This window comes from Dipodomys merriami, unplaced genomic scaffold, assembly GCF_024711535.1.
Source record: "Dipodomys merriami isolate MVZ:Mamm:240054 unplaced genomic scaffold, mDipMer1.0.p SCAF_1, whole genome shotgun sequence".
In the NCBI taxonomy this organism is placed as follows: domain Eukaryota; kingdom Metazoa; phylum Chordata; class Mammalia; order Rodentia; family Heteromyidae; genus Dipodomys; species Dipodomys merriami.
Window position 1 is genome coordinate 88,695,219 of NW_027202270.1, and position 23,247 is coordinate 88,718,465.

The 23,247-nt window shown below is 43.2% G+C and overlaps 1 protein-coding gene and 1 non-coding gene across 3 annotated transcripts in view; both read right to left on the reverse strand.

Moving 5' to 3' along the window:
• Window positions 1-23,247, reverse strand: part of Tep1 (telomerase associated protein 1) — a 62,943-nt gene that overhangs the window by 23,088 nt on the left and 16,608 nt on the right. For both annotated transcript variants that reach the window (XM_070024626.1, XM_070024617.1), the window contains exons 10-27: window positions 17,501-17,610; window positions 16,540-16,630; window positions 16,134-16,320; window positions 12,790-12,958; window positions 11,843-12,001; window positions 10,719-10,796; window positions 10,145-10,275; window positions 8,765-8,824; window positions 6,174-6,332; window positions 3,935-4,111; window positions 3,405-3,525; window positions 2,497-2,621; window positions 1,894-2,007; window positions 1,688-1,805; window positions 1,354-1,548; window positions 1,062-1,237; window positions 828-984; window positions 513-692 (exon numbers count right to left, since the gene is read on the reverse strand). In XM_070024626.1, coding sequence (XP_069880727.1) covers window positions 513-692; window positions 828-984; window positions 1,062-1,237; window positions 1,354-1,548; window positions 1,688-1,805; window positions 1,894-2,007; window positions 2,497-2,621; window positions 3,405-3,525; window positions 3,935-4,111; window positions 6,174-6,332; window positions 8,765-8,824; window positions 10,145-10,275; window positions 10,719-10,796; window positions 11,843-12,001; window positions 12,790-12,958; window positions 16,134-16,320; window positions 16,540-16,630; window positions 17,501-17,610 — 2,507 coding nt within the window. The remainder of the gene's footprint in view (window positions 1-512; window positions 693-827; window positions 985-1,061; window positions 1,238-1,353; window positions 1,549-1,687; window positions 1,806-1,893; window positions 2,008-2,496; window positions 2,622-3,404; window positions 3,526-3,934; window positions 4,112-6,173; window positions 6,333-8,764; window positions 8,825-10,144; window positions 10,276-10,718; window positions 10,797-11,842; window positions 12,002-12,789; window positions 12,959-16,133; window positions 16,321-16,539; window positions 16,631-17,500; window positions 17,611-23,247) is intronic.
• On the reverse strand, window positions 19,689-19,790 carry LOC138834782 (U6 spliceosomal RNA). Its single transcript, XR_011374259.1, has one exon. It is a non-coding gene; the product is annotated as a U6 spliceosomal RNA (small nuclear RNA).

Genomic DNA, 23,247 nt, shown 5'->3' on the forward strand with positions numbered 1-23,247 from the left:
TTTCCATACAGTTTTCTGTCATCGAAACTAGGATTCAGTCTAGCCCACTGCAGCCAGCAGTTTTCCCGGTCCCTTTACAAGCCCCAGAGAAGCTGTTCATCATAGGAAAATGTCTGGATGATCTTCTAAGAAATAACAATTATTAACAAATGCCCTTGGTTTGCTGTTGTTGTTTTTGAGATAGGGGAGTTAACCGGGGCTTGTATTCAGGACCTGGGTGCTATCCCTAAGCTTTTTTACTCTACCACCTGAGCATTTCCCCTACTACCGGCTTTTTGCTGGTTAATTGGAGACAAGAGTCTCACAGACTTTCCTGCCTGGGCTGGCTTTGAAATTCAAACCTCAGATCTTCAGCCTCCTGAGTAGCTAGGATTACTACCTTAGGATTGATTGCCCTTGTACTTGAGAGAATAAAAGAGATTTCCATATAGGATGGCTGGCAGTCTCTGCACTTATGCCCTCATGCCTCCAAGATTCACCCCTACATACCCACCAGCCCATGTAGGTCAAACCTGGTTGTTAAAAGGTGACTCCTCCAGCCGCTTCCCATATAGTGCGAGCTCTTCTCTCACCAGCTGGGCCCGGGTAGGTGGAGCCACAGGGCCTAGGGCCACCACTTGGGCACCTTGGCTCTGCTCAAGGGTCTCTCCCAGGACTGAGTCACCTGACACACTCAGTACCAGATGTACCCACTATGATATTTGAGCAAAGGATCAGGGGTAGAAAAAAACAAAACAGAGAACATTGTTAAAGAAGTCTTCTACTCCTTATGGCATCCTTCCTTCTCTCCAACCTGTCTTCCATGCCCACTTTCAAAAACCACTCACCCGAGGAAGGGACTTTGGGATCCAGTCTGAGATCAGCTCCCCATTCTGATCTACCAATCTGTCAGCCCCATCAATAATGAGGACCAGGGACTGGCCAGGTTGTAAGAACTGAGTAGAGTTGGGCAGCAGCCTCTGGTGCAGCTCCCATAGCAGGCCTCTGTGTATGGAGGGGAGGTCAGGGTCAGTGAGAGAAGGAGATGCAGCAATGAGTCTAGCTAACTGTAAGGTACACACCGGTAAGTGCTGGGAAGGGCACTGGGCTCTTGCAACTTTCTATGCAGATGGAAACAGAGGCGCCTGAGCAAGTTGACAGCAAGACTCTGATCAGGTCGAGCCGCTGCAAAGTGAAAAAAGACCAAGGGAGTCACCTTGGCCTGATGAGCAGTCTGCAGGGCTGACACAAGGGAGGCCTACAGGGGATAGGAACAAAAACACAGTCATGATTTCTTATATATACAAGCTCCCTGTCCCAGCTCCATAGCCCATACACAGCCTCCCCACCTGCCAAGGCCTCTGAGACTCATACCAAGAAGGCAGTCTTGCCTTGTCCTGACTTCCCAGTCACCAAGCTCAGTCTCCCATGGCATAGCAATAGCTGTTGTACTATGTCCTGAAGAAGGCGTGGTCGGGCAGGACTCAGTGGGTTCTTCAACTGTTGGAAGGTGGCTTGGATCAAGTCATCATCTGGGATGGATACTTGCTGTTCTAGCTGGGTTCTGGGCTGAGGGAATACATGACACTTGACTGTCCATGCTTCTAGGTTCCCAAAAATCCTTCCTTACAGAGCCCTCACCAATTCACTTCCCACCCAGGACTTCTGACCACTTTACATTCCTCTGGGCATTAGCACTCCTGCTGACCTGTACATAAAGCTTCTGGATCATATTCCACACATCCTGAAGAACCAACTGTCCAAACTCCTCCAGTCCCCCAACATAGGGCCGGCCAGCTGCCACGCCCCCCCATTCACAGGAGTATCTGCAGACAAAGCAAGCTCAGAAAGTTATCAGGCCTGTCTTCCTTCACCACATCTCTATCCTGGTGCTCCCTACTTCCCCCAGCTCACCTTCGGCAGGTAATCTCTTTTTGTCTTCTTAGGTAGCTCTTCAGTTCTGAGATCCGGTGTGAAGCCTCTTCAGACTCAGAAACAAAGTCAGATCTCCAGGCATCTGGCACAGAGCTTACCACCAAAGATAGTCAAAGAATGAGCCAGATTCAAAGCCCAGCCTCCCACAACAACCCGTGAGACATGGTTATGATTCCCTGGAGCTTCTTAAGAGGAGCTTTCTTGACTTTAGCTCCAAGGCAACTTGAGGATGCAAGGACATACTCCCTAAGTCCTGTTCTTTCTTTTTCTTTTGTGCTGGTACTGAGGCTTGAACTCAAGGCCTCTAGCTCTTGTTTGACTTTTTCCCTCTCTCAAGGCTGGCACTCTACCACTTGAGCCACATCTCCACTTTTAGCTTTTTGCTAGTTCACTGGAGATGAGAGTCTTACAAACTTTTCTGCCTGGGCTGGCTTCAAACTGTGATTCTTAGAGCTCAGCCTCTTGAGTAACTAGGATTACAGGCATGAGTCTTTTCTTTCTTTTAGCTAACCTATATTTGGCATTTTGACAGAGAAGATTCCACCTGTTTGGCCTTCTGGCCCTGGAGGCAAAAAGAAGTACCTCAGGAAACTGGGATCCCGAAAGTAGATGAGAGTTTGGGCAGAGGTCTGCAGACACTGGTCTCGATTCAGGAACTGCATTACCTCCATCTCTGTCACAGAGCGCCCTGAAGGGTATTGCTGGGTCTGCAGGGAAAGGGTAGAGGAAGGCAGCCTAGGCCATGCCAGTCTGCTTCTTGACATCAGCAAAATCCCAAGGCTCCCTCATCTCAGTAATGTTCCTCCCTCCAGACACAAGCAACAAAATATAGTGAGTAGTTAACATTTTATTGGATGCTTGCTATCTCTCTAACTAACTAACTATATATATATATATATATATATATATATATATATATATATATATATATATATATATATATATATATGTGACAAACAACAAAAATGTTATTTTGTTTTGTGGTACTGGAACTGAACCTGGAACCTCATACATGCTAGACAGGCACTCTATCACTGTCCTACATCCCAGTTCTTTTTATTTTAAGATAAGCTAGACAAGTTCCCCCAGACTAGCCTCAAACTTGCAATTCTCCTGCCTTAGCCTTCTGAGCAGCTGAGATTACCACACCCAGCAAAGTAGATTTTAACACTCACAATAGCCCTGCAATGTAGATGTTCTTGCTTCTGTTCAATATGTGGAAGTTAAGAACAGGTTCAATTAAGCTGCTTTCCAAAAAGCCGAAGGGGGCACAAATGTCCCAAAGAGAGTTGGAGACCATATCTGTTGGATGGCAATGCCTGAAGAGCACTGCTCTCACACTTCATATCCCTCAGCCAAAGACAGAGGTGTTTCTTATTCTGCTTATATTTCACTTCAAGTCTCAAGGCGCTGCCTGTGCACAATCTCAGAGCTCCTGACAGTCTATGGCTTTTTCCCATCCCTGTTTCTTCCCAGCCCATCCGCCTTACCCAGTGGAAGTGAAGATGGTCAGGAAGGTTGTAATTAGGGGGAACGTAGCCATAGCGGGAGCCCAGAATCCCCACAAACAGCTGCGAGTTCTCCACCTCCCCAAGGCACACTTCCAATTGTCTACAGATACAGTTGGGAGACATTGAGGAGTCATTAAGGCAGGGATTCTGCAGGGATTCTGGCTCACAGTAAGCAGACAGAAGGAAGTTTGCTTTTGTTTAATTTTATATTTTGAATTCAGGGACTAGGCGCTGTCTCTAAGAGTTTTTGTTCAAGTCTGGTGCTCTGCCTCTTGAGCCACAGCTCTAATTCCATATTTGTTCTGGTTAATTGGAAATAAGAGTCTCATTAGCTTTTTGTGCTCAGGCTGGCTTTCAGCCTTGATCCTCAGATCTCAGGCTCCTAAGTGGCTACCAGCACCCAACTAGGCTGCTCTTGTTGACATCCTTACCTTTATGCCCAACTGTGCCTACCTCAGTTCCTACACTCAAGCCCTTCATTCCAGCCCTCTTCCCTGTAGCTGCCACACCTGTTCCTATGGGTCTCCTCCTCTGTGATGCCCCAGCGCAGGTCAATGGCATGAAGGCTGATGCGGTGAGGGGCTGCTCGAGCCTGAAGTGCTGGCAGCACAGACCTCAGCAGCAGGTCCCGCTCTCCATGCATGTCCCGGAAAGTGGAAGAAATGAAAATCCGGATGTTGTGCCATCTAGGGATAGATAGAAAACTGAATTCAGCCTAGAGATTCATGTAAGCTCAGTCCACTAAAATTAACAGCCATTACAAGGAACATGCATCAGAACTGAGCCCCATCTCTGAACAGACAACAGAAGGACATCCTCCCAGGGACTGGTGGCTCATGCCTCTAATCCTAACTACATAGGAGGCTGGGATCTGAGGGTCACAGTTTGAAGCCAGCCTGAGCAGGAAAGTCTGTGGGACTCATATAAACTATTGAGAAAAATCTGGAAGTGGTGCTATGGCTCAAGTGGTAGAATGCTAGCCCTGAGCAAAAGAGGCTCAGGGACAGTGCCCAAGCCCTAACTTCAAACCTTAGGATGGAGGGTGAGGTGAAGGCATGCCTACAGAGCTCCAAAGAAAAACATTAAGCCTCCATTTTCCATTAATTTTTTTCTTTTTTTTCTTATGTCCATAATAAGACTTGAACTCAGGGCCTTAAGTTTTATTGCTCAAGACTGGCACTTTACCACTTGAACCACAGCTCCACTTCTGGCTTTTCTTTTTTTTTATTTTTTCATTGTTATTATAGGTGATATACAAAGGGATCAAAGTTAGATAAATCAGGTGAAAAAATAAATTTCTTTTTGGAAATGTCACCCTTTCCCTCACTTACCTCTGGCTTTTTGCTGATTAATTGAAGATTAAAGTCTCTCAGACTTTTCTGCCTGGACTGTCTTCGAACCATGATCCTCAGATCTCAGCCCTTTTTTTTTTTTTTTGTCAGGTGTGGGGCTTGAACACAGGGCCTGGGCACTATTCCTGAGCTCTTTTGCTTAAGGCTAATGCTCTACCACTTTGAGACACAGCATCATTTCCACTTTTCATAGACTTTCCTGTCTATTCTGGCTTTGAACTGTGATCCTCAGATCTCAGTCTCCCAAGTTGCTAGGATTACATGCAGGAGCTGCTGGAGTATGGCTCAATCTCAGGGCCTCTCGAGTAGCTAGGATTATAGGCATGAGCCAGAAGTATCCGGCTTGCTATTTCTCTTGCACCCCTGATTGTTCAGCTAAACATTATTCTAAACTTCCTACCTGTCCATTGCAAAACTGTGAGGTAAATGCCATCATCCTTTATCCAGTAAGAAAATACATTATGTTGGGCTCCAGTGGCTCACATGTGTGATTGTAGGTACTCAAGAGGCTGAGATTTGAACATCAAGGTTCAAAGTCAGGATTACAGATGTGTAATCCGAGGATTATACTTGAGCTCCTGGCTCCTGCAAAAGGACTTTTTAAGGCAAGACAAGTAACACATGACATTTTCTCTCTCAGAAAGTGACTTGGTACACTGATTGAAAAACAAAAAACAAACAAGAAACCAGGCTTCTACCTGTAATCCCAGCTACTCGAGAGGCTGAGATCTGAGAATCACAGTTCAAAGCCAACCCTGGAAGGAAAGTCTACAAGACTCTTATCTCTAATTAACCACCAAAAGCCAGAAGAGGAGCTGTGGCTCAGGTGGTAGAGTGCCAACCTTGAATAAAAGAGCTAAATAAGAGCTCATGGCCCTGAGTTCAAACCCTAGTATTGGCACGCAAAGAAAAATTAAGCAACTGAGGACTAGGGGGCATAACCCAAAAGACAGAGACCTTGCCTAAGTTCAAAACTCATATCACAGAAAGAAAAAAAAAAGGAAGGAAGGAAGGAAGGAATGAAGGAAGGAAGGAAGGAAGGAAGGAAAGAAGGAAGGAAAGAAGGAAGGAAAGAAGGAGAAAAAGAAAGGAAATTAAGTAACTAGCCTACAGTTTGAGCTACCACTGGCAAAGCCAGCATAATAAAGCCATAGCCTGTGCTCCTAAACCCTTTGCCTAATCCCTACTTTTATGGTCAAGGAACCTGCTGTTCTCTCTGTACTATGACCTCCTTTTCTTAGTAGGGCAAGGAGCAGGTTCATGATTTGACAATCCCTGGCGCTACAGGAGGCCCCTCCTTAGGAAGGAGCAAAGTTGCCATCTTGATAACGAGAGCCACAATTTCACCAGGACTGAAGCCTTCGCCATTCACAAAGGCACAGAAAACTGGACTGACCTATGTTGGGAAATAGGAGCCATAAGGCCTGGGATATCTTCTTCCAGTGGCTGGAGAGTCAGAACCTGTGTTTTTCCTGGAGGTGGTGGAATCTTGAATATTCTATCCATTTGATCCACATGTTCCAGAAGATGAGAGACCCCATGTTCTGCAATGAACCTAACATAAACAGTAACAAAATCATAATAATCAGGAAGACCTTGGAAGAAAAACAGAGCAAAGATATGGCCAGATTCCCAGATTCTCTCATATGTGGAAGCTACATCTAAAATACACTGGGACATGATAAATTATACAGGACTCCAGGCATTCACACACAGTGATACCAGAAGAGGACATTCTTAGGGGAGGAACACAAAGGCACAATGCCTTATGTGCCTCTGATCATATAAAATAATACTTATTCAAATGAAGTCATGGAAATGGAAACAAGAGGTTTTGTCTTTGTTGTTTTTGTTTCCTTTCTGTCTTGTTTATTCACTTATATGTCTTTGAAAGGGGACACAAAAATGGAGGGACAAATGGTGAACAAATGCAGTAGTGGTACTCTATGTAGAAAATGAACTATACTACTTGTGGATGAAGACAGAAGGAAAAAGCTGGGTGAGAGCAAGAGAAGGGGGAGTACATTGTGCAAAAAGAAAGGTGTTCATTATTAGACTTCTGTAAATATAACCCTTCTGCACATCCCTTTACAATAACCAAAAAAAGTTTTTAAGATTGTGGCCAGGTAAGAACACTCAGTTAACTGGACCACCTTAAAAAGATGACCATAAAAATAAAGAAAAGGTGGAGCTTAGTGGCAGAGTGCTTGCCTAGCATGCAGGAAGCCCTGGGTTAGATTGCTTAGTACCACATACACAGAAAAAGCTGGAAGTGGCACTTTGGCTCAAGTGGTAGAGTGCTAGCCTTGAGCAAAAGAAGCTCAGGGATAGCACCAAGGCCCTGAGTTCAAGCCCCAGGACTGGCAAAAAAAAAAAAAAAGGAAAGAAAGAAAGAAAGAAAGAAAGAAAGAAAGAAAGAAAGAAAGAAAGAAAGAAAGAAAGAAAGAAAGAAAGAAAGAAAGAAAGAAAGAAAGAAAGAAAAGAGAGAGCAAGGGAAGGGATAATATTGTCCAAAAAGAACTGTACTCATAACTTGATTTATGTAACTGTAAGTCCTCTATACATCACCTTATAATAACAATAAAAATTTTAAAATAAAAAAAAACAGTTAAGCTTGGTGCTGGTGGCTCATGCCTATAATCCTTGCTATTCAGAAGGCTAAGATCTGAGGATCAAAGTTCAAAGCCAGTCCAGGCAGGAAAATTTGTGACTCTTATCTCCAAATAACCTCAAGAAAACCAGAAGTGGAGCTGGCTATTGCTCAAAGTAGTAGAGCTCTAGCCTTGAGCACAAAAGCTCAGGGACAACACCCAGGCCCTGAGTTCAAGCCTCATAACAGACAAAAAAGAAAAAGAAAGACAGATTAAAATAAGTGAAAGTACAAAACTACAGAAGTGAATGAAAAGAGAAGAAAACAGCTCCAGCCTTTCCACCAGTGCCTCTCCAGTGCTTCTCCAGTGATCATAAGATTTCTATTGAAAAAAAAAAAAAGATTTCTATTGACTCAGGAAAAACTGAGCTAAGGTGTCAAGTGTAAGACCATCCACACCTGGGCTGGATTATCTCTACACCAAGCACAAAAGCTCCCTAGAGAAGAAGTTCAGTGTTTGAGGCTTCCTAATAGGATTTAAGGAAATGAGTAACAGCCAGAGGAAAAGATGGAGAAAAAAGGGAACAAATGAAAAGGCTAAGGTGGAGAAAGAGAGATAATGTAAAATGGTTTCTATAATTAACAGAAATAGATGGGACTTTCTCTGGACCAAAATTTGAACTGAGGGCATAGTAGTACAACCAATTTTTGAATTATTTCCTTAAAAGAAAACAGTGCAATTTCTTTAGTCATTAATTTCCATTTCCTGCATAAGAAGCAAGAAATGTTTCTCCCTCTTTTCCATTTCTCCCTATTTTAAATCTGCTTTCTTTTATAATTTATATAATACAATTTTACTGTTTTTACTAAGATGTTGTTACCATCTCTTCTTGGACAATGTCACCCCTTCCTTTGCTTTTCCTCCATTTTTTCCCCATCCTGTCCATGCTCACTTTTCATAGTTCATTTTCCACAGTGCCTATTGAGTACAATGATTTCATTTGTTTACCCTTCCTCTCTCCATTTCTACCCCATTTGCTCCCTCCAAAAGACAGAAAAAAGAATGGCAACAAAAAAGCAAAAACAAACACCACTACCACCACCACCAACAATGAAAAAAAACCACTCATGTTTCCATTTCCTGGAATTCTTTTCAATAAATAGTGTTTTAAATGTTCAAAGGAATTATGTCTTTGTGTTCCTCCCCTAACAATATCCTCTCTAGTCTCAATGTATGTGAATTCCTAGAGTCCTGGATAATTTACCATGGGCTATTTTAGATCTAGCTTCTGCATATGAGAGAAAACATTTTAAAAGTGAATGAAATAGAAGACACAAATAATCTCTTTAAAAAGATCTAACAAAACTTCTAACCCTCATGTTCATTTTATACTCACTTCAGTATCCCATCAGTACAGCCTGAGAGTGTCACATCCCTGGGATTCAAATTCGGTGATCTGGGAAAGCAAGAAGCAATCACTAAGCATCAGAAACAATGACTGAGCCAGATATGCTGGCTCATACCTCTAAGCCCAGCACTTAGGAGGCAGAGGCAGGAGAACTTGCAGTTCCAGGCCTGCCCAAGAAATATACTGTTTGTTCCAAAACAAACAAACAAACAAACAGCTGGGTGCTGGTGGTTTACACCTGTAATCACTCAAGCGGCTGAAATCTGCAGATTGAAGTTTGAAGTCACACACACACACACACACACACACACACACACACACACACACACACACACACACACACACACACACACACACACACACACACACACACACACACACACACACACACACACACACACACACACACACACACACACACACACACACACACCAGAAATGGATGTATGGCACATGTGGTAGAGTGCCAACTTTGAGGAAAAAGGTTAAGAGAAAGTGTGACTTGGGGTTCAAGCCCCAGTATCAGCACAAAACCAAAACAATTCCTTTAAATCACATGATCTTAAGTTCAAACTGAGATACCACCAAAGAAGAGAGAGAAGGGAAGAAGAGAGGGAAAGAAAGCAGGGAGGAGAGAGGCATCTCTTGGCTATTCAGGAGGGTGAGACCTGAAGGATTGTAGTTTTTAGCCAGCATGGGCAGAAAAGTCCAAAAGACTCTATTTCAGTTAATCGGCTAAAAACAGGCTGGAGGCCTGATCCAAGTGTTGAGTAGCAGCCATGAGCAAGCAAATAAAGTGGAATAAGAGGCCCTGAGAGGATGGTAGGGAAGGGCGGAATTAATAGGGTGGAAAAGAGGAAGAAAGTCAGCCAGCTTGGGATACACTGTCACTGTCCAACATCCTCAGATACACACATCACTTCTGTACTTATTTTTTTGTGCTAATTCTAGATCTTGAATTCAGGGCCTGGGCACCGTCCCTGAGATTTTTTTTTCCCTCAACTCTGGCACTCTACCACTTGTGCCATACCTCCATTTCTGGGTTTTTGGTGATTAACTGGAGGTGAGAGTCTCTCTTGGATTTGTCAAACCTCAACCTGCAGATCTCAGCCTCCTTAGTAGTTAGGATTATAGGCATGTGCCACCAGTGCCTGGCTCCTCTGAACTTTTAATAAAGTTATAGACTAGGCTAGGGTGATGCTTCACACAAAGGTATGAAGACTTCAGAGAAAGTTCTAGAATCTGAAATGCAACAGAATTTTGAAGGCATACACAGGGGGTGCCAGACAAATGAGAGCTTTGGCAGAATAAAGAAGAAATGTGGATCATGATCTCCTGACATTGGGCAGGGAGTTCAAGCATCCTTACATGTACTGTACTTTCCTTAGGACTACACCAACGAAGAGACACTTGGAATTCACATGCTGCCAAATCATTTGTTTAGCTGCATTGAGCATTGTATCATTCATCGTTTGGCCAAAGAGGATGACCCTGTCTACCTGTAAAATGAAGGATTGGGGCATTAGGAGAATACTTAGAATGACAGACGTTACTAAATTCTGACTTGAGAGTTACACTAAAGTAGAGGTTGGGGTTGAGGCAATGGTAAATAGTAAATATTTACAATAGTAAGCCGTCTAAATTTAATTCTCAGTAATACAATATAATACGCTACTAAGCCTTTCTTCTATGTTCGCTGATATAAGGTTGGTAGTTTAAAGTTAGTCAGTCATGGCAGGACTATAACATGGAAATAGGCAAAGGTATTAACCAAGTCTTGTTTTTCCATTTATCATTAAACATTTATCAGCATACCACTGGATAGGGGACTGCAGCTAGGAGGGAGCTGATCTGAAGACTATATATAGTGTGAAAGATCAGACTTGAGGGCTCAAGACATGAGAAGAAAACATCAGTTGTACAGGAACCAAGTAATACTCACAGGGACCCTTTGGACAGCCAGAGACAGCAGGTACTTCCCAAAAGTAAACAGAGGCCATTCATCATTTTCCTCCAGCTCCTAAAGGACAGACACTCTCATCATATGGTTGCACATGAGGCGAGTAGTGTTCTAGTTTCATATATTTTGAGTGTGTCCCTCAAGGGTTAACATGTTGGAATTTAAACCCCGCTGTGATGTATTAAGTGGGTAGATACTCAAGCTGGGCACTGGTGGCTCACATCTCTAATGCTAGCTACTCAGAAGGCTGAGATCTGAGGATCACAGTTAAAACAGCCCAGGCAGAAGTCCATGAGACTCTTTAATATCCAATTAACCAGAAAAACAAAAACAAAACAAAACAAAACAAAAAAACAGAAGAGGAGCTATGGCTCAACTGGTAGAGAATGGGCTTTGAGAAAAAAAGCAGATGGTAAGAAATGTATGCATTATCCTGCCCATGTAATTGTAGCCCCTCTGTACAGTATGTTCTCAAATAAAATAAAATTAAATTAAAAAAAAAATTAAAAAAAAAAAAAAGCAGAGGGAGAGTGCCCTGGCCCTAAGTTCAAGCCTCAGTAAGTAACAGCACAAGGGGGGGGGGTATGAGGGGGGAGGCTAATGAGAGGTCTTTAGATCACTAGGCCAGCTGCCTTTGGATGTTACTATAGTAATTCAAGTGAGGCTATTGAGTTGAATGAGCTGTAAAAGCCTGAGCCTGACTCACGAATCACATTCTCAATTCCTGTTTCAAGATAAGATCTCTTCCTTCCCTATGTGTCCTGAGTCCTCCCCAGAGCCATGCTGATGACAATGCTGTGTTCCCCATCCCCCAGAGCTGAAGTTTTGCCTCTAGTAAGTTCTCTGTCTCGTTTCTCATTGTAGCACTTGAAAGCAGTCTACTATAATCAATTAAAGAAAAACAAAAAACAAACTAGTCTGCCTAGGAAATCTTCAGAACTATATGTATCCATGCTTGTTTTTTGTTGTTGTTTTTTGTTTTGAGATAAGGTCTCACCTATAATGCCCAAGTTTATCTCATGTCTGGATATCCATGTCTTTCCTATTTAGACTATTCTCTTGCTTGTGTCCCTTCATGGTTTTGGATAGAATGGTGAGTGTCTTACCTGGACTTGAGCCTGGAGTTTGCCAGCAGTCTTCAGAATACCTTCCTCTGCCTTCAGTTCTGCAGTCTTCAGAGTTCCTCTCCCACACAACAAGACCTTTACCTGTTCTGCCCGTGCCATCATCATTCCCAGCAGCAGCAGCACATAATTCAGTTGGGGCTAGTAGGGCAAACATTAGGGTGAAAGAAAGCTCCTTCATTTTCATAATCTATCCCTGCCCCTTCCCTGCAACTCTGGAGGCCAAATACCTCTGCTTCTTTGGGGAAATGGAAAAGGGCCAAGTCTCCAGTTAGGATGGGTCAGCTTCATCAGCCCTCAGGAAAAGCTGATTGTGGGGGTGAGGCAAAGCTAGAATCGCTTCCCAGATTCAATACTTGGATGGAGTAGTAAGGTGAAACTGAGATATATATTATGGGATAGAAATCCAGTGTATTAAGTACTAGCCAAATGTGAAATGTTAGTATTACCATTCATAAAGAGAATTATGACCAAAGCCTAGGGTCCAAGGACTGGTGGCTGGAAGCAAATCCACATTATTTAGTTCAGTCTGTGTGCTTTCCTGGGAAAACCAGATCTAGCTAGGCAAGAAGATGGTGAATTCATGACCAATCTGGATTACACAGTTTCTAGCCAGCCTGGGCTATATAATCTCTCATGATTCCCAGAATCCTATCAACCCCCTTAGAAAATGCTATTTATTTAGTGCTGGCTCTCAGGCTTGAACAAGCCTGAGTGTTGTTTCTGAGCTGTGGCTTACCACTTGAGCCACATTCCCACTTCCGGCTATTTTGATAGCTAATTAGAAATAAGAGGCTCATAGCCTATCCAGGCTGGCTTCAAACTGTAATCCTCAGCTCTCAGTTCCTAAGTATCTAGAATTACAGGCATTAGCCACCTGCACCTGGCTTATTTTTTGTTTTGTTTTATTTTAGTTCATTTTTTTTTACCCCTTGTGTGTTACTCTTGGGACAGATTCTATCTGCACCAGAATCTGACAGGTAAACCAGGAGTGTGCGGCCTGGCAGCAGGGGCAGGTTGTGCTTCACTGAGAGGTTCACAGCTGCTTCCAAGGCTTGGCGGTACCTGTCCAGCATCTCAACATCATCATGACATTGTCTGCAGGAAGGAAAGGCATAGTCAGGCATAGGTTCAGGCCCTTGTCTGCCTGCCACTTTGAGGCAGGTGGAAGGACAAGACCTTGTCACCATATAAATATTTTGATTTCTTTCTTAGTTCCCAGCACCACCCATCTTTCCACTGCTGCCTCCACTCTTGCTAAGGAAGGTTGCCTTTTCCCCATGCTACAGAACTTTTGTAATCCATTCTCATGGCAGGAGAGGGGAAGTCACCTATAAAGCTACTTGCCTGGCACACTTAACACTTAATCCATACTTCCTTGGTGAGGCAAGTGTAACTGCCCAATCCTTAAAACTGTATTTTAAAGAAGAAAACTGCCATGGCTGGGAAGATGGCTCAGTGGTAGAGTGCTTGCCCTGCATGCATGAGGCCCTGGATTCGATTCCTCAGCACCACATAAGCAGAAAAAGCCGGAAGTGGTGCTGTGACTCAAGTGGTAGAGTGCTAGCCTTGAGCTGAAGAGCTGAGGGACAGCACCCAGGCCCAGAGTTCAAGCCCCACAACCAACCAAAAAAACAAAACAAAAAACAACAAAAACCAAAACCAAAAAAAAGGAGAAAATTGCCAGGAGCTTGTAGCTCACACCTATAGTCCTAACTATTCAGGAGGCTGAGACTGGACAGGAAAGTCTGTGAGACTGTTATATCCACATAACGACCAAAAAGCCAGAAGTGGAACTGTGGTTCAAATAATATAGCTCTAGCCTTGAATGAAAAGGGAAGTACTCAGCTCTGAATTCAAGTCCCAGTACTGGCACAATATGTATGCATACATACATACATAGTACACTGGAGAGGCTAGGCAGGATGATGGCCAGTCTGGACTACATAGTGAATCCCTGGCTAGCATGGCCTACTTTTTTGCTGCCTCAGCAAAAAAGTAATAGGAAGAGTGCCGGGCGCCAGTGGCTCACGCCTGATCATGGTTCAAAGCCAGCCTGGGCAGAAAAGTCTGTGAGACTCATCTCCGATTAACCACTAGAAAACCAGAAGTGGTGCTGTGGCTCAAGCGTAGAGCGCTGGCCTTGAGCTGAAGAGTGCAGGGATAGCACCCAAGCCCAGAGTTCAAGCCCCACAACTGACAAAAAAAAAAAAAGAAAGTCTGATGAGCCCTCCTAGAGTGATGCCAGGATTGATTAGTGCTCATAGAAGATTGGTAGCCTAGTTAACTCTCCTCTCCCCTCTCCCCTTTCCTCCTTCCTCTTTCCTTACTCTCTTTTCTTTAAAAAAAAAATTAAAACTGTTATTATAAAGAAGTATACAGCTGGGCGCCGGTGGTTCACGCCTGTAATCCTAGCTACTCAGGAGGCTGAGATCTGAGGATCGAGGTTCAAAGCCAGCCCAGGCAGAAAAGCCCGTGAAACTCTTATCTCCAATAAACCACAAGAAAACCGGAAGTGGTGCTGTAGCTCAAGTGGTAGAGCGCCCGCCTTGAGCTGATAGAGCTGAGGGACAGCATCCAAGCCCAGAGTTCAAGCCCCAGGACCAACAAAAAAATAAAATTAAATTAAAAAAAATTACTAAATCTAAATACATTAAGTCTTTTTTTGTTTTTTTAGTCAGTCATCTGGGCCTGGGCACTGTCCCCTCTTCATCTCAAGGCAAGCACTCTACCACTTGAGTCACAGCCTCACTTCCAGTTTTCTGGTGGTTCATTGGAGATTCATGGACTTTCCTGCCCATGCTGGCTTTGAACCCAGATCATCAGATCTCAGCCTCCTGAATAGCTAGGATTATAGGCATGAACCACCGGCACCCTGCTTAGATTTAAGTCTTTAGTGCTCATGCCAACTGATATGAAACTAAAAAACAACCTAGGAAAACACACAATTCCAGAACATGGGACATTTGATGGGGTCCTTGAATCTGGTTTCACAGCAGTTTGCTGATGTAAAAGGAAGATTGAGATATTTAAGAGAAGGAACAACCAAATGCTATGCATAGACTTGATTCAAAAAAATGATAAGCCAGACACTGGTGGCTCATGTCTGTAATCCTAGTTACTCAGGAACCTGATATCTTAGGTTTCCAGTTCAAAGCCGGCCCAGAAAGAAAAGCCCATGAGACTCTTTTCTTCAATTAACTAGCAAAAAGTAGGAAGCAAAGCTGTGATTCAAGTGGTAGAGCACCAGACTTCTCTCATGAGAAGCCAAGCAAAAGCAAGAGAATTTAAGTCTCAAGTCGAGAAAGAGAGAGAGAGAGAGAGAGAGAGAGAGAGAGAGAGAGAGAGAGAGAGAGAGAGAGAGAGAGAGAGAGAGAGAGAGAAAGAGAAAGAGAAATAAAAAGAAAAACAATTATTACAAAGAACAATACAATAAACCATAGATGAGTTAGAGAGAGCACTAAAGAAGAGAGAGAAGCAGGGCGCCAGTGGCTCACACCTGTAATCCTACCTACTAAGGAGACTGAGATCTGAGGATTGCGGTTCAAAGCCAGCCCTGCAGGAAAATCTGAGACTTTTTTTTTTGGTCAGTCTTGGGCCTTGAACTCTGGGCCTGAACACTGTCCCTCAGCTCTTCAGCTCAGGGCTAGTGGCCTACCACTTGAGCTACAGTGCCACTTCCAGTTTTTTGGTGGTTTATTGGAGATAAGAGTTTCACGGACTTTCCTGCCTGAGCTGGATTTGAACCATGATCCTCAGATCTCAGCCTCCTGAGTAGCTAGGATTACAGGCGTGAGCCACCAGCGCCCAGCTAAATCTTATCTTCAATAAACTCTTATCTTCAATAAACCACCAGAAAACCAGAAGTGGCACTGTGTCTCAAGTGATAGAGCACTAGCCTTGAGCTGAAGGGCAGAGGGGCAGTGCCCAGGCCCAGAGTTCAAGCCCCACAACTGATTTTAAAAAAAAAAGAGAGAGAGACAGAGTCCGTGGGAATGAATGAAATAATTACAGGGAATAGAGCCAGAAAAATATTAAGCTCAGGTTTTGCTGTACAGGAGATGTTGGTAAAACCAAGCAGATCTATACAGGGATAACTATAAGCACATGTTTCCAGAAAAACAGCTGTAGTTCCCAGGCAATTGTGAAGCCCCTCCCCTCATCAACAAATGTCCTAGTTCATACTTATGGCTCCCACATCTCTCTCTCTCTCTCTCTCTCTCTCTCTGTCTCTCTCTCTCACACACACACACACTCATTCACATACACACACCTGATCTTTTCTATTTTCAGCTTTTCCCACTGCAGTTGCTTGTAGATCGCAGGTATTGCCATAGCTGCCCGAAGCTGCCGACGACTTAGGCTGCGAAAGTGTCTTGGATTAGCAGGCCTCTTGATATTTTTAAAGATTCTATTCATTATCCGCCTCATCAGGTTTAAATTGGAGGGAAAGGGCAACGCTGTGTGGTGACAGGAAAAACATGTGAGTCAGATAACCTCTGTTCCTTCATCTTATCCTGCTACTAATATGTTCTGATCCCCAGGGCTAGCAAGTGTCTGACCTCTGCCTATCACACACCCCAAGTCTACAAGATAAGGAGCTGAGAATACCAGAGGGCCTGTCTCATTTAGACTTGAAAGCTACGCAGACATTGGAAGAAGGAAGCTAATACTAATACCTTTATTCCGGAGTTGAGTCTCAAGGTTATCAATGGAATCGTGGGCATTAAGGAATCTGAATGGAAACTGCCGACTATGAATCACAGATTTCTGAAAAGCAAGGGAAGGACCATGAGCAGAGGACCAGGAAGAATAGGGATGCTGAGGAAGCCATGGCAATTAAGTAACCACTTCATTCCTACCAACCAATTGTGAGGTGGGTAGGAAGGTGAGGAAAGGGAAACAATTTCAGATACATGGAAAAGAAAGTCATCATTTTAACATACAAGAGAGGAAATATAAAATTATAGAAGAGCTCTCATTTATTTTATACTATACTCCCTCTGGTCAGTTAAATTATAAAAAGGATTCTTGCTGGGTGCTGGCAGCTCCTGCCTAGAATCCTAGCTACTAAGGAGACTGAGATCTTAGGATCAAAATCAGCCTGGGCAGGAAAGTCCGTGAGACTCTTATCTCCAATTAACCTCCAGAAAACCCAGAAGTGGTACTGTGGCTCAAGTGGTAGAACACTTGCCCTAAGCTGAAAAGCTCAGGGACAGTGCCCAGGCACAAAATTCAAGCCCCACAACCGACAAAAAAAAAAAGTCAGAAGTAGAGCTGTGGCTCAAGTGGTTGAGTGCCAGCCTTAAGCAGAAGCTAACAAAAAGTTTGAGGTCCTGCATTCAAGCCCCAGTATTGGAACAACAACGACAAAAAAGGATTCTTTCTGGTAGTCATGAAGCTCAGAAATTAAAAATGAAAGTTCTTAAGTGGTATTATAATTTCTCAAATGATGTACTGAAACTTCAGACAACATATCTGCCTTTGCATTTTCACACCTATTGCAGTCCACAGTGAAACCGACTGGTGACCCTGGCCTTTCTTGGGTACTCAGAAAAGCCTGGCCACCACTATGTCAGCAGCAGCATTTTCATAATCAGTCTTCAAGTAGAGCCACAGGCTGTCCACCCTCACACATACCGAGTGCTGGAGTCTCTGCAGAACAAGGTCATGGTGGCGGGTGCTAATGCCAACTCGCAGCAAGTTGCACAGGTTTCGAAGCATAGCCATGAATGGAAGCTTCCCATTGTCTGTGGAGGATGGGGCAGAGATTGGAAGAAAGCAAATGAGCACTGAGCGAGAGGTCAAAGACCAGAGCAAGAAATTCAGATTCAATCTGGAAAGGTCCAGGTGGAGGGAATGGGGGACTATGTATAATCTATTCTATTTTTGGGGGGGGGGGTCCGGTCGTGGGGCCTGAACTCTGGGCATGGGCGCTGTCCCTCCGCTCTTCAGCTCAAGGCTAGCGCTCTACCACTTGAGCCACAGTGCCACTTCCAGCTTTTTTCTTTTTGCTTATGTGGTGCTGAGGAATCGAACCCAGGCCTCATGCATGCAAGGGAAGCGCTCTACCACTGAGCCACCTTCCCAGCCCAATCTAATCTATTTTTAAAATATTGTGCAACTAGGACTCAAACTCACTACCTGATCTTACTTGTGCTCACTAACTGATGCACTACCATCACATATCCAACCCACTTTTTATTTCTGGTCCGAGACCAGGTTTGAATTCTTTTTTTTTTAATTTAATTTTATTGTAAAGATGCTGCACAGAGGGTTTACAGTTACATGAATAAGGCAATGAGTACATTTCTTGTCCAGCATTGTTACTCCCTCCTTTGTTGCTATCCCTTCTCTCCACCACCTCTCTCACTCCTCTCCCTCCCCACAGTTGTAAAGTTCATTTCCAACATAGAGTCTTGTGAGTATCACTGTTGCAATGGGTCATTCAGTGTCCTTGTTTCAGCATTTTGTTATTCCCCTTCCCCTCCCCAAATTAGACAAATGTATACAAGATGCAGGGTCCCAAAATCAAGTACAGTGACAACAGGGGATATACCATAGGGGGAAGAACATACAAAAGAAACAAAAAAATCACACAGTACATTAAAAACAAGAACAACAAAGAAAGACCTCTTGTATCCATATCTTGGGGTTCATTTCACTTAGCATCATCTTATATGGTCATATGTAAGATTATCCTAGCTGTATACTAATTATTGCAAATGAGGGAAACCATGGGACCTATGTTTCATTTGGGTCTGGCTTACTTCACTTAATATAATTTTTTTCCAAGTCTTCAGGATTTGAGTTCTAAATCTGACATTTTGTTCACTGGCTGACACTCTACCACCTGAGTCAAATCTTCAACCCCCATTCAAAAAGAAGCTAGGCCCCATGGTTCAGGCCTGTAATCCTAGCTATTCAGAAAGCTAAGATCTGAGATCAAGGTTCAAAACTGCCTGAGAAGGAAATCCTGAGATTCTTATCTCCAATTAACCATCAAAAAGTCAGAAGTGGAGCTGTGGCTTAAGCAGTAGAGCACCACCCTGGAGCAAAAATAAAAGCTGAGGGACGGGCTGGGAAGGTGGCTCAGTGGTAGAGAGCTTGCCTTGCAATGCATGAGGCCCTGGGTTCGATTCCTCAGCACCACATAAGCAGAAAAACCCGGAATTGGCCCTGTGACTCAAGTGGTAGAGCGCTTGCCTTGAGCTGAAGAGCTGAGGGACAGTGCCCAAGCCCAGAGTTCAGGCCCCACAACCGGCGGGAAAAAAAAAAAAGCTGAGGGACAAGGCCCTGAGTTGAAACCACAGGATCAGCAAATAAATAAATTAAATAAACAAACAAACAAACAAATAAATAAAAGCAAATGCTTTAAAAGTTTAAAAAGATAAAACCAGGATTGACCAGAAATATCTGCAAACTTATCAATACTGTTTATTAGTTACATATCTGTTTCAATGAACAAAATAATTACTAATGTCTCTAATGCTAAAATTGAGTTCAACTGGAAAAATGTATTCTCTAGTTTAGAACAATGGTTTCCAAACTTTTTTTAATGCTTGAGCATTGTCCCTTAGCTTTTTCACTCAGGCTAGTGGCTCTACTACTTGAGCCACAGCTCTACTACTTGAGCCACAGCTCTACTTCTGCCTTTTTGTTAGTGATTTGGAGATAAGAGTCTCATGGACTTTCCTGTCTGGGCTAGCTTTGAACCTAGATCCTCAGATCTTGTCATCCTGAGTAGGTAGGATTACAGGTGTGAGCCACCAGTGCCCCATTACTCATTTATACCTATGATTGTTAGGATCATTTTTAAATCATAACTTTTAATATGGAATGCTTCACAAATTTACATGTCATCCTTGCACAGGGGCCATGCTAATCTCTGTATCATTCCAATTTTAGTGTATGTTCTGCCAAAGTGAGCAAAGTTCTTAAGACTTTTTTAAGGCTAAGGTTCATTTTAGAGGTTTCCTTTAGTTAATACTAAAAAATATCATTCTATATTGATCTACAATTCAAAGATAAGTAGGTATAAGTCATATTAAACTTCAATGATATATATCACATATAACATATGGGTTGAGGGAACATTTAGGTTCAATCTACATGGGAAATATTTGTCTTTTTTTTTTTTTCAGTCAAGGGGCTTCAACTTTGGGCCTGGGTGCTGTCCCTCAGCTCTTCAGCTCAAGGTTGGCACTCTACCACTTGAGCCACAGCACTATTTCAGGTTTTCTGAGTGGTTTATTGGAGATAGGAGTCTTATGGAGTTTCCTGCCCAGGCTGACTTTGAACCGCAATCCCCAGATCTCAGATTCCTGAATTGCTAGGATTACAGGCATGAGCCACTGACTCCGGCATAATATTGGTCTTTTCTTTATAATCTATCTATCTATATATTTGTATACACACACACACACACATACACACACACACACACTAGGTGTGATACTGTTTCTGGATACTGCCAGAGGTGCACCAGAGCATGTTAGAGACCATGCTTACCAGTCCTCCCTGGAGTCCACACACTGGGTACTAGCCTACGCCATCCACAGCCATCACCCAGAGAATGATGGTAGCTATTGAAGTCATCTAGGTCTCACTGATACTGTAGCTAGAAACTTTAGCCTTCTGGAAGTCTTAGGATTCTCTAGTCATAATTCTTTCCTGGTGCTAAGATTGAAACTAAAGTTTTATGCATGCTAAACACATGCTCTACCACTGAACTACCATCCTGCCTAATAATTCCTTCTTTCCTTCCTTCCTCCCTTCTCTTCCTTTCCTTTCCTTTTTCTTTTTTTGGTGCTTGGGACTGGGGCTTGAACTCAGGGCTTCATGCACTCACTTGGATTTTATCACTCAAGGCTAACACACTATCACATGAGCCACAGCTCCACAGACTTCCTTGCTGGGACTGGCTTTTAGCCATGATCCTCAGATCTTAGCCTCTTGAGTGACTAGGATTACAGGCATGAGCCACCAGTTCTTTTGTTGTTGTTGTTTTCTATTTTGAGATGGGCTATGTTGTCTATGATCTCAAACTCCTGTACTGAAAAAATACTCCTGCTTCAGCTCTCTGTAACTGAGAGTATAGATGTGTGCCACTGTACGTGATTCCCATCATACTTCTTATTTACAAACACATGGAACAATGAGGTTCTATACCCACTGAAAAGGACTATTGTGCCCATTATCAACTCAAGTTTTCTCAGCTGTTGCTTTTGCAAGGCTTTCTAGATCATTGCTATAGAAAGTCCAATATATGTATTGCTGTATAATTTAGATATTTATCTTTGAGATTGGAAGATTTACTCTTTTAATTAAAAAATTATTCATAAACATATTAATGAGACCTATAGTTTCCAATGGGGGGCTGCATACCTAAATTTATTTTATATTTTGTGTATTTCATACTACTATATTTTCATATTTCATTTTATACATTAGTATTTTTTTTCTTTTCTTTTCTTTTTTTTTTTTGTCAGTTGTGGGGCTTGAACTCTAGGCCTGGGCTCTGTCCCTGAGTTCTTCAGCTCAAGGCTAGTACTCTACCACTTGAGCCTCAGTACCACTTCTGGCCTTCTCTGTTTATGTGGCGCTAAGGAATCAAACCCAGGGCCTCATGCATGCAAGGCAAGCACTTTACTGCTGAGCCACTTTCCCAGCCCCTTCATTGTTATTTTTAATCTATATTTTGTACATTTCCTTTTCTTTTTGGCAGTACTAGGGTTTGAATTCAGGCCTCATGCTGGCTCAGCTTGCCCTCTGTCACTTGAGCTATGCATCTAGCTCTGCCTTTCATTGGTTAACTGGAGATGGCATCTCATGAACTTTTCGGCCCTAGCTAGTTTCAAACTATGAATCTTCAGGTCTTATCTTCATGAGTATCTACAGATATGTGAGCCACAAGCATTTAACTATTTTTTTCATTTTTTAAAGTATACAATATACTAGTATAAGAATATAATTTTGGGCTGGGAAGGTGGCTCAGTGGTAGAACGCTTGCCTTGCATGCATGAGGCCCTGGGTTCGATTCCTCAGCACCACATAAGCAGAAAAAAAAAGCCAGAAGTGGTGCTGTGGCTCAAGTGGTAGAGCACTAGCCTTGAGCTGAAGAGCTGAGGGACAGTGCCCAGGCCCAGAGTTCAGGCCCTATGACTGGACCAAAAAAAAAAAAAGAATATAATTTTAATCCGGGCACCAGTGGCTCTCGCCTATAATCCTAGCTACTCAGAAGGCTGAGATCCGAGGATTGCGGTTCAAAGCCAGCCTGGGCAGGAAAGTCCGTGAGACTCTTTTCTCCAATAAACCACTAGAAAACCAGAAGTGGCGCTTGGCTCAAATGGTAGAGCTCTCACCTTGAGCTGAAGAGCTGAGGGACAGCACCCAGGCCAAGTTCAAGCCCCATGACCAAAAAAAAAAAAAAAAGAATATAATTTTAGAGGCAGGGCAACTGTGGCTCATGCCTGTAATCCTATTTACTCAAGAGGCTGAGATCTGAGGATGGCAGTTCAAGGCCAGCCTGGGCAGGAAAATCTGATACTCTTATCTCCAATTAATCACCAGAAAACCAGAAGTGGCACTGTAGCTCAAGTGGTAGAGCACTAGCCTTGAGCTGAAGAGCTCAAGTTCAAGCCCCAAAACAGACTAAAATGTGTGTGTGTGTGTGCATAATTTTGAAATACACACATTTTCTGAAGTATTCAACAATGTTTTTACTGTATATATTCAAAACCTGGGTGCTGAAGCATGGTGGTATCCATCTTTAGTCCCAGCACTTGGAAGGCTAAAGCAGAAGGGATGTAAATTTGAAGTCAGCATGAGCTATTTATTGAGACTCTCTCTCACAAAAAAAATAAATCAATAAAAGAAGCCAGGCGCCAGTGGCTTACACCTGTAATCCCAGCTACTCAGAAGGCTAAGATCTGAGAATCATGGTTCAAAGCCAGTCCAGGCAGAAAAGTTCCTGTGGGACTCTTATAGTGGAGCTGTGGTTCAAAGTGGTAGAGTACTAGCCTTGAACAAAAGAGCTTAGGGACAGGGTCCAGGCATAGAGTTCAAGTCCCATGACTGACTAAAATAAATAAAATTCTGAAGCCAAGAGCATACCTCTCAGCACCCAGGACACAAAGGCAGAAAAATTCTGTTTGTTATTGTTTTGGTCAGAGATCACTACTCAAACTCAGTATTATGCTTTCACTCATTGGCTGGAGCTCTACCACCTAAGCCACACTTCCAGCTCCAAAGTTTGAAGCCTGCCTGGGCTGAATAGGGAAACGCTAACTCAGAAAAAAAAAAAATGAAAAGAAGAAATAAGAAAAGAACAGAAGACTGCCAGGCGCTGGTGGCTCACGCCTATAATCCTAGCTACTCAGGAGGCT